Raw genomic sequence first — 11,757 nt, 5'->3', positions numbered from 1 at the left:
GGGGTGGAGGGTAGTCCGTTTAGCGTGCAATCGACTCGGGATACTTATAAGATACTACCATGATTTTTTCTGATTATTTGGTCCAAAAATAAATTAGGCCAAAAACCGGCCTTACCGACCCTCCCCCTTTAAGTGAATTAAAAAAATTCTGAAATCATGAAAAATGTACTAAAATACATTGAGGGTTTTAAAATCCCTTGAAATCATTGAAACGCTCGGAAATCTTATCAAATAACGTGAAATCTTTTTAAATCTTGTAAAAGCTCATACGTTCCGTAAAATCGTTCCATATCTTTAGAAATTTTATAACATTCTTTATTCTCTAATATTTCAAAAGCTTTCAACTCACTGCAAATTAATTAAATTAATTTTTTAAATCCATGGAATCTTTTAAAATTCCCTAAAATAATTCAAATTAAAAGCTCCTGCAAATGCCTTGGAAGTTTTAAAAATACCCTTAAATCTTAAAAATTTCGTTAAATTATTGAAATTTATAATAAATAGATTGAAAAAAGCGATGTTATGCGTGTGAGTAAATAATTAATTATGAATAATGTTAGATGTAAAATATGACATACTTTAGATCAATTTATTTATTATTTTATATTTTTAAATTTAAATTTGTAAAAGGAAACAGAACGCACGTTCTCCTTCATATTGAAGGATAACTTCGAATAAAATATATTAAAAATATTTCGGAATCTTTATAAATACCCTGAAATATTTCAAATCTCACAGAAACTCTCTAATTTTTTTGATTTTTTTTCCAAATTTCTTACCAAATCTTGAAAATAGGGTACTTGAGGGACAACCTGAAAGATTACAAAGTATTTTATTTTTATTTCTGATTCAGGTATCGTTCACTTTACACAATCAAATAACAGGAGAACTTGTAACTGGAATCCGCAAACCACACGAGCCTTACGATATTTTAACCTCCATTTGTGAACAAACTCTTTCTCTCAAAACAACTTGGCACTTAAATCGCGCTAAAGCTTCGAGGTTTAAAATATCCGGTTACGTCGGATACTTAAAACCGAATTCAATCGCAGTTCGTCACATCTTTATTAATCGAAGACCCACAATGTGCCTTCAAATTCAAAATTTGATCCTGAAAACAATGGACAACCTTCGTAATGAACTAAAAATTTCACCATCGGAGGAAATTTACTTTTTGATTTACATCGAATGTCCCTATTCTGATTACATCCTTTCCAGTTATGCAAGTAGGACCTTCGTGGTTTTTCAAAACTGGGAAAAAGTTTTGGATCGGATCAAAATTGGCATTCTGAATACCGTATCGATGGATTACGATATGAAAGCTGAGACTAGTAAGGCTCAGCAAATAGATTTCAACTCAAATACACTTTGTATGTTTTAAAATCTATGTTTTTTTAGGAGCCGTGCAATAATTAGGTACAATTTTTTTCTACAATTTTGAATCACTTGAACTAAAAAGATAAACTTTCAACGAAGAAGATTAATTTTCTAGAAAAAAAGACGAACTTTTAACAAAATAGATAAAATCTCGACCAAAATAGATTCTTTTTCAATCAAACAATTGCATTTTTAACCAAAAAAGATGAAATTTCTATCAAAAGAGATGGGTTTTCAAATTAAAAAAAAAAATTCAACAAGCGTTGAGCTTTCAACGAAGAAAAATTTTTTAGTCAATAAAGGAAAAGAATTTCATCAAAAATGTTGAATTTTAGTGGCGAGAATACGGTATTTCGAGAACACAGTGAAATGTATTAACTAAATAGTTAAATTTCCAAACAAAAAGATAACTTTAACAACATTTTTAATCGAATAGTTGAATTTTCAATCAAGAGTTAGCTACCAAAAAAGATTAATTTGCAACAGAAATAATACATTTTTAACCGAGTCATTGGATTTTAAATAAAGAAGATTATGTTCTAATAAAAAAGACGAATTTTTAATAAATTGAATTAGTTTCTAACTATATAAGATCAATTTTTAACCATAAATTCAATAGTTAATTGTTTATTAGAAAAAAATTAATTTTCAATTAAAAAAACGATTTTTCTACGAAGTAATTGAATTTTCTACTTAACTGTTGAATTTACAGCCAAATAGAATTTTCAACAAAGTAGTAGTAGAGTTTCCAACCTAAAAATATGAATTTTCAACCAAATCGTTAAATTTTCAGTTAAAAATGAATTTATAACAAACAAAAATTAATTTTAAACCTAAGATGAATTTGCAAGCAAAAAGATTAATTTTCTACCAAAAAGACAAATTTAATAAATTGCATAATTGTTCAACCTAATAGTTGAATTTTTGAATTATAAAAAAAAACAATTTACAACCAAAAATATAATAGTTGAACTTTATTTTTTAAAAATTAAAAAAAAATAATTTTATATAAAGCAGTGGAATTTTCAACATATTAATAAATTTTCAGATGAAAGAATTACTAAAAAGAAAAATAATTTTCAACAAAATAGTTGAATTTTTGATCTAAAAAGATGAATTTTAAAGAAAAAATGTAATATTTTGTATTTAAACTGAAAAATATTGTTATTAAAGAAAAACGTTCATTTTCAACCAGACAGTAAGTAAGTTAAATTTTCAAGCAAATTATTAAATTTTCAGTTAAAAAATGAGTTTGTAAAAAACAAAAAATTAATTTTTAATAAAGTAGTAGTTGAGTTTCTATTCTAAAAATATGAATTTTTAACCAGATTGTTAAATTTTTAGTTAAAAATGAATTTATAACAAAAAAAAATGAATTTTGAAGAAAGTAGTAAATTTTAATCCTAAAAAGATGAATTTTCAATCAAAAAGATTTTTCTACCAAAAAGGCAAATTTAATAAATTGCATAATTTTTCAACCAAATAGTTGAAATTTAAACTAAAGAAGTTCAATGTTCAATCAAACCATACAATAGTTCAATTTTATTTACAAAAAATTTGAATGAAAAAAAATAATTTTAGACAAAGCAGTTGAATTTTAATCTGAAAATTAATACATTTTCAGATGAAAGAATTACTAAATAGAAAAATAAGGTTCAACAAAATAGTTGAATTTTTGATCTATAAAGATGAATTTTCAAGAAAAAATGTAATATTTCGTATTTAAACTGAAAAATATTTTCATTTAAAAAAAAAGTTGAAAAAAGACAAATCTTGAACATAGAAACTTGAATTCTCAAATTAAATAGATTAATTTTTAACCAAAAAATTGTATGTTTAACAAAAAATAATAATTTTCTACAACAACAACAAATTTTGAAAACAAATGATTTTTAATCGAATAGTTGAATTTTCAACCAAGAATTAGCTACCAAAAAAGATGAATTTGCAATAGAATAAATAATTTTTTAACTGAGTCATTGAATTTTAAACAAAAAAGATTATTTTTCTTATCAAAAAGACAGATTTTCAATAAATTGAGTAAATTTTCAAACACAAAAGATAAATTTTAACCATGAATGCAATAGATCATTTTTTATTACAAAAAATTAATTTTCAACATAAAAATCGAATTTTCTACCAAGTAATCAAATTTTCTACTAAATTTTTGAATTTTTCAGTCAAAAAGAGGTTTTCTATCAAACAATTTCAAGTAAAAAGTAGTAGTTGAGTTTCCATTCTAAAAATATGAATATTCAACCAAATTGTTAAATATTCAGTTAAAAATGAATTTATAAGAAACTAAAATGAATTTTAAACAAAGGAGTGGAATTTTAATCCTAAAAAGATGAATTTTCAATCAAAAAGTTTATTTTTCTACAAGACAAATTTAATAAATTGCATAATTTTTCAACCAAATAGTTGAATTTTTAAACTAAGAAAGACCAATTTATAAGCAAAAATACAATAGTTAAATTTTTTTTACAAAAAATTGATCAAAGAAAAACTAATTTTAGACAAAGCCGTTTGAATTTTCAACAAAATAAATACATTTTCAGATGAAAGAATTACTAAAAAGAAAAATAAGCTTCAACAAAATAGTTGCATTTTTTATCTAAAAAGATGAATTTTCAAGAAAAAATGTAATATTTCGTATTTAAACTGAAAAATATTTGCATTAAAAAAAATAGTTGAAAAAAGACAAATCTTGAAAATACAAAGCTGAATTTTTAACCAAGAATTAGCTACCAAAAAAGCTGAATTTCCAAAAAATAATAATTTTTTAACCGACTCGTTGTATTTTTAACAAAGAAGATTAATTTTCTAATAAAGAAGACGAATTTTCAATAATTTAAGTACAATTGCAACCACAAAAGATAAATTTTAACCATAAATGTAATAGATAATTTTTTATTGCAACAAATTAATTTTCAATAAAAAAATGAATTTTATACTAAATTGTTGAATTTTTCAGCCAAAAACAAGTTTTCTACAAAACAGTTTAGTTTTCAACAAAAAAGTTCATTTTCAACAAGACACCTAAAAAGATGAATTTTCAAGCAAAAATGTTAATTGTCTACCAAAAAGACAAATTTAATATATTTTTTTATAATTTTTGAACCAAATAGTTGAATTTTTAACTAAAAAAGGCCAATTTACAACCAAGAATACAATAGTTAAATTTTATTTTAAAAAAATTGATTTAAAAAAAAACTAATTTTATACAAAGCAGTTAAATTTTCAATAAATTAATAAATGTGTCAGATGAAAGAATTACTAAAAAGAACAATAATGTTCAACAAAATAGTTGAATTTTTTATCAAAAAAGATGAATTTTCAAGAAAAAATGTAATATTTCATATTTAAACTGAAAAAATATTTTTATTACAAAAAACAGATGAAAAAAGATAAATCTTGAACATACAAACTTGAATTCTCAATATAAATAGAATAATTTCTAACCAAAAAATTGCACCTTTAACAACAAAATTGATTTTCTACAATAACAAAAAATAATTTTGAAAAAAAAGACTAACTAATCAGTTAAATTTTCTACCGGGAATATAGATTTGCGCCCAGAAAAGCCGAATTTCGAAATCAAAAATGCGAATTTATATGAAAGACAGTTTTTTCAGTCAATAAAGAAAAGAATTTCATCTCGAATTTAGAATTTTTAAGCCAAAAAGACAAGTTTTCTGTGAAACAGTTGAATTCTTAATTAATTTGTTAAATTTTCATTTAAAAAAATTAATTTTTGACAAACAAAAAACGCATTTTTAACCAAGAAGGCGAATTCTTAACCTGAAAAAAATTAATTTTCAAAAAAAATATAATAGTTCATATTTTAACAAAAAAAATATTTTTCTTTCAAATCAAAAACAGTTGAATTTAACCCAAAAATACCTATTGTCAACCTATAAACTTGAATCCTCAACTTAAACAGTTTAATTTTTACTCAAACCGTTGAATTGTCAACAAGAGTTTAGTTTTAAACTAAAAAAGTTTTTTCAGTCAAAAACGAGAAAAAGTTTCTTCTAAAATCTTGAATTTTTCGACACAAAAAAAGGAATTTTTGATAAAAAGATGAATTTTTAAACAAAAAAACATCAACAAAATACATCAACTTTCAAACAATTTGTTTTATTTTCAACATAAAATATTTATTTACTGCCAATTAGATAAATTTTCAACGCAATAAATAAATCTTTAACCGAATAATTGAATATTCAAACTGCAAAAGATTCATTTTTACCAAAAACTCAATCGTTACGTTTTTATTACAAAAAATTAATTCTTAGGAACAAATGAACGAATATTATATAAAACAGTTGAATTTTTGACTAAATTGTTATATTTTCAGTTTAAAAAATTAATTTTTAACAAACAAAATATTAATTTTCAACAAAGTAGTTGAACTTTTAACCTAAAAAGAAGAATTTTCAACAAAAAATATTTTTATTTTAAATTAAAACAGTTGACTTTAACCAAAAAATACCAATTTTAAAACTACAAACCTGAATCCTCAATTTAAAAAGTTCAATTCTTGACGAAACAGTTGCATTTTCAAATAAAAAAATTAATTTTCTACGAAAAAGGAAAAGAATTGTCAACATGAGGTAAATTTTAAAATAAGAAAGATTTTTCAATCCATAATAAAAATAATTATCATACAAAATCTTGAATTTTCAAGGAAAAAATATGAGCTTTCCACCCAACGGTTAATTTTTCAACAACAAAAAAAGGCATTTTTGACGAAGAAGATTAATCTTCAACCAAAAAGACAAATTCTATATAAAATACAAAAACTCTAAACTAAATAGTTGAGTTTTCAACCAAGAAGATTAATTTTCTACCAAAAAAGATGAATGTGTAACAAATTACATAAATTTGGAACAAAATAAATGAATTTTTAAATAAAAAAAAGTTAATTTTGGACCAAAAGGTCAATAATTATAATCTTATTTTCAAAAATTAATTTTTAAATAAAAGAATAAACGAATTTTCTACCAAACAGTTCAATTTTTAACCAAATTGGCACATTTTCAATTAACAAAATTAATTTTTAACAGCAAAAAGTAATCATTTCTAACAAAGAAATTGAATTTTCAACAAAAAAGACGAAATTAAAAATATTTAATAATTTAACTAAAAAATATTGTTATTTCGAATATAAAACAGTTATTTTATTTATAACGAATTTTCTACAAACCAGTTATTTGAATTTTCTTCTAAATTGATAAATGTTCAACCAAATTGTTCAATTTTCAGTTAGAAAAAAATAACTTTTAACCAAACCAGATTAATTTTCAATTAAACCGTTGTATTTTAAACCAAATTTTTAAGTTTAGCTTTCTACAAAAACGAACGAATCAAAAAGATCAAATTTCTAAAAAAACTTGGAAAAGTTAAATTTTCAACACCATAAAACAACAAATTTTCAACAAAGTAGTTATATTTTCGACCATTGAAAAGAATTTTTAACCGAAATGAGGAATGTTTGCCTAAAAAACAAATTTTCAACAAAGAAGTTAGATTTTCAATCTAAAAATATGAATTAAAAAATGTTTTTTGAACAAGCAACATAAATTTACAACATTTCCAGTTCAATCCTTAAATAAAACGGATTAGTTTTTTATCAAACTTGTACATTTTGAACCAAATTGTTTAATTTTGAACCAAGAGGTTTAACTTTCAACAAAAAAAACGAACTTTGTACCAAATATTGAATTCTCAACTAAAAAAAAAAATTTTTACAAAAAATCGTATAGTTAAATTTTTAACACCAAAAACAAAAAAATTTCAACAAAGAAGTTGAATTTTTATCCTCAAAATATGATTTAAAAAAAATGTTGAAGAAACAACATAAATCTATAAAATTTCCAGTTCATCCCTGAATAAAACAGATTTGTTTTCAATCAAACTGTTGCATTTTGAACAAAATCATTGAATTTGACTTTCTACAAAAAAGAACAAATTTTCTATCAAATAATTGAATTCGGAACTAAAAAAGTATAATTTTTAAACAAAAAATGGAATATTTAAATGTTTAACACCAAAAAACAACAAATTTTAAACATAAAAGTTGAATTTTTAACCTAAAAAGATGAAGTAACAAAAAATTTTTGAACAAGCAACATAAATTTACAAAATTTCCAGTTCAATCTCTAACTGAAACATGTTCGTTCCAATCAAATCCCTGCATTTTGAAACAAATTGTTGAATTTTGAACAGTGAGGTTCAACTTTCTACAAAAAAGTACGAATTTTCTACGAAATAATTAAATTCACAACTAAAAAAAAAAGATGTTTACACAAAAAATGGGATAGTTAAATTTTTAACACCAAAAAACAACAAACTTTCCACAAAGAAGTTGTATTTTTAATAACAACAAAATATTTCAAAAACTAAATAAATGTAAAAAATTTCCAGTTAAATCTTTAAATAAAAACGAATAATTAGTTTGCAATCAAACCGTTAATTTTGAACCAAATTACGGAATTTAACTTTCTACAAAAAAGAAAGAAAATTTCTACGAAAAATTGATTTCTGAACTTAATAGACATAAATTTTTTACAAAAAAATGGAATAGTTACATTTTCAACAATTAAAAACAAGAAATTGTCAACAAAGTAGTTACATTTTCTACCAGTGAAAAGAATTTTTAACCGAAATAATGAATGTTTTACTAAAAAAAAAGTTTTCAACAAAGAAGTTGAATTTTCAAACTAAAAAATATAATTTTTCTACAAAACATGGAGTAGTTCAATTTTAAACAAGAAATTTTAACAAAATAGTTACATTTTCGACCAGTGAAAAGAATTTTAACCAAAATCAGGAATTTATTTACTAAAAAAATGACTTTAAAAGAAACTAGTTCGAATTTCGACTAAATATTTTTGAATTTTTTACCAAATTGTTCAAATTTTTTTTTTAGTAGTTTTGTTCTTAAACGACGTTCATCTACCTCCTCTAAAAAAGACTTTACTTAATTTCTGCACGGCCTTTCATATAATTTAATATAATCGAATATCTGTGATTTGTTTAAATTGATATTTAACAAAATTTAGATGGAAATGCAGAAGAGCTTCAAGAAGAAATTAAAGACTATAAAAATGTAAAATACATTCCAGAAGAGAGTAAAAAAATTTTCAACAAGCGGTTAGAAGAAAAGATACAAAAAGCGAAGCAAGTTATCCCTCGAAATAACCAGAATAATTTTCAAACAAATTTTTATAAACAATCAGAAGATAATCGAGCAAACACGAGAAAAATTTCCTATCCAACTAGCCCCAGTCACATTTTAGTAAAGGAAATAGAAAAGTCAATGCCTTTGTCGATTTTTAAAAGAAATCACAAGACATTATTTAATAAGAAATTAGGAGAAAAAATGGGCAAATCGAAGCCAATTTTTAATGGACAAAATAAAGAGATGTTTGATTCTTCTGTGCTGCAAAAATTTAGGTGTCGAAAATTTTTAAAGGATCGTATTCGAAAACGCGAATTATTTTCCGCCGAAGACGATTTTGAATTATTTGATCAAAACTTTTTACAAAGCCTGATGATGATGAAGAATCGAATAATTAAGAAACCGATGAAAAATCAACTAAATTTGATAGAAACGCTTCAGCCGGAAAAAAAAGAAATCCATCGGAAAAGTGAAAAAGGATATAAACTGAATCAGGAAGAATTATCTCTTCTCAGTCAAATGGATACAGATCAAAGAACTTTAGAAGCCAAAAATGAGCAAAAGATTCATGAAAAAAGTAATTTTCAATTATTTAAATTGACCCAAAACTTCAAAAATTCTGGAGAAAATCAGAATGTCGATCACAAGGAAAGTCCAAAAGATTTGGCCAAAACTTTTGAGAGCCCTTTTTGCGCAGGTAAGAAAATTTGGCAATTTATAAATTAAAATAAATCTACACAGAAAATTGATCCAGATAATTTCAGTCAACTTTCTGAATGGTCGGATTGGAATTACGAGAAGCCGGTTTCCAAAGGAGTTGTTCAACCTACCGAGACGAAGAAGTCGACGAATCATCGACTCTACGTTTTTTTGCCACCGGTCTTAAATCCAATGCTTCGATTCGGAAAAACGAACATCATATCGGAAGCAAACATTAGAAATTCTGATAATATTTGCTCGGCTGCTTTCAATCCAGAAATAAAACGTGAGTGTTCATTGAAATATAATTTAATTTATTTAAATTTGTTTTTGAAAAAAGAACAGGCCTCGGAATGACCATAATATTGGCACTATTTGACACCTTTTTGAGCAAAAAATTAAATTTTTAACGAAAAAGTTATATTTTTAACCAAAAGACTCATTTTTTACCCAAAATATGAATTATTGAGAAAAAAATTTAATTTTTTAACCAAATTGTTGAATTTTCAACTACGAAGATTCTAAATTTCAGTGGATTAATTGTTAGTTTTGTTTCGTTTCTAAATTTTTTATACTGAATAGTAGAATTTTTTAACCAAAAAAATCCATTTTAACCCAAAAATTGAGTTGGTGATTTTTCTGAGCTTTCCACAAATAATATTGATACAAAAAGTTCATGTTTTAATTAAAAAAAATAGATTTTTAACCAAAAAGATTATTTTTCTACCATAAATTATAAATTCTTGAAAAATACATACATTTTTAACCAAATTATTGAATTTTCAAACAAAAAGATGATACATTTGATTTAAATAATTGTCAGTTTATATTGTTTTCTTTTTTAATTTTTTTAATGTAAATGTAGTTGAATTTTTGAAGTGAAAAAATCAATTTTTAAACAAAAATTGAGCAGGTAAATTTTTTTAGCATTCCACAAACGTGCTTTCTACAAAAACTTTCATTTTTAACGATAAAATTATATTTTCAACCAAAAAGACTAATTTATACAAAAAATATGAATTCTTGACAAAATGCATACATTTTTTAACCAAATTTTTGAATTTTCAACCAAGAAGATTCCAAATTTAATACGATTAATTGTTAGTTTATATTTGTTTCGTTTCTAAATTGTTTGAACAGAATAGTAGAATTTTGTAATAAAAAATCCATTTTAGCCCAAAAATTGATTAGGTAAATTTTTTACATAAAAAAAAACTTTCTACAAAAAGTGGAATTTTAACGAAAAAAAAAATATTTTGAACCAAAAAAATTTATTTTCTACCTAAAAAGATGAATTCATGAAAAAATGCATAAATTTCTAACTAAATTGTTGAATTTTAACCAAGAAAATTCCAAACTTGATTTTATTAATTGTTAGTTTTTTGCATTTTCTACGATTTTTTAACTAAATAATTGATTTTTAGAACAAAAAATCAATTTTTAAGTAAACATTTTGTAGTTTAATTTTCATTTAATTGAATTAATTTTCAATAACGAAAACATGCTTTCTACAAAATAGTTTAACTTTTTACCAAACAGTTGAATTTTTTCCCAAATTGTTAAATTTTTAAACCAAAAGGACGAATTTTCTACAAATCGGATGAATTTTCTTTCCAAAAATATGTATTTTCAACAAAAAAGTTAATTTTTAAACAATCAGTTGAATTGTATGTATGTATGCATTTATTTAATCTCTCCCTTTTACGGGTTTGAGGGCCCCCGCTTCCTGTACATATATTTACAATTTCATCCTACTACTACTTATATTCTACTCTTTCCCATTACGTAGGATAAACAATAGTAACAGTAGTGATATTAATTCCTAAGATGAGCGAGTTTCCAGGGCTTCCGTTTCCTCTTACCATAAAAAAATGCATTTTCCACGATATTGAAAAAAATTTTCGTTTTTTACTGTCCCTTTTCAGGATCACCCGTTTGGCTCTGCCCTACTCCCTTGCTTTCCCTTACTTCATCCAATTTCTTCATCCACATCACTCCCTGTCCACTGCCATCCAAGATCTATCTTACACACTCATCCACACTCAACTGTCCCTCTTCCTCTCCTGTACATCTCTCTAATACATGTGCCCATGACGCCATTTCGTATCCAGATACTCTGCATAAATTCTCCTCTTCATTCATCCAATATCTGCATGCTCTCACTCCTTCTCCCATTCTGAACCGTACAACCCTACTCCATTTTTCTTCCTTTTTTATTTTTTGCAGATTTTCTGGTTCCGTCAACCCTTAGACAATCATATACCATCTATTGTACCTCGAATCTATAATCTTTGTCCATCTCGCTTCTCCTTGTTTAGCCAATAGCTCTAACTCTATGTCCTGCCACTCCATAACCCCTTCTCGGATATCACACACCCTTCTCATTTTTCTCTTTTCTACCTCCCATTTTGAATTTCCCACATTACCTCTCGCTTCATTGTTCCGAATTTCGCCGAAACATGCTTGTGCAATTTTACTTCCCTCTCCCCTTTTTA

At 24.6% G+C, this 11,757-nt stretch overlaps 1 protein-coding gene across 1 annotated transcript in view; it reads left to right on the top strand.

The window, feature by feature from the left end:
• LOC117180661 (DNA mismatch repair protein Mlh3-like) overlaps positions 1-11,757 on the top strand; it is an 89,046-nt gene that overhangs the window by 19,120 nt on the left and 58,169 nt on the right. Inside the window, exons 4-7 of the mRNA XM_033373151.1 lie at positions 854-1,331; positions 8,994-9,140; positions 9,189-9,260; positions 9,318-9,548. Of these exons, the coding sequence (XP_033229042.1) occupies positions 854-1,331; positions 8,994-9,140; positions 9,189-9,260; positions 9,318-9,548 (928 nt within the window). The remainder of the gene's footprint in view (positions 1-853; positions 1,332-8,993; positions 9,141-9,188; positions 9,261-9,317; positions 9,549-11,757) is intronic.

This window comes from Belonocnema kinseyi, chromosome 9, assembly GCF_010883055.1.
Source record: "Belonocnema kinseyi isolate 2016_QV_RU_SX_M_011 chromosome 9, B_treatae_v1, whole genome shotgun sequence".
Classification (NCBI taxonomy): domain Eukaryota; kingdom Metazoa; phylum Arthropoda; class Insecta; order Hymenoptera; family Cynipidae; genus Belonocnema; species Belonocnema kinseyi.
This window is presented reverse-complemented; position numbering and strand designations above follow the sequence as displayed.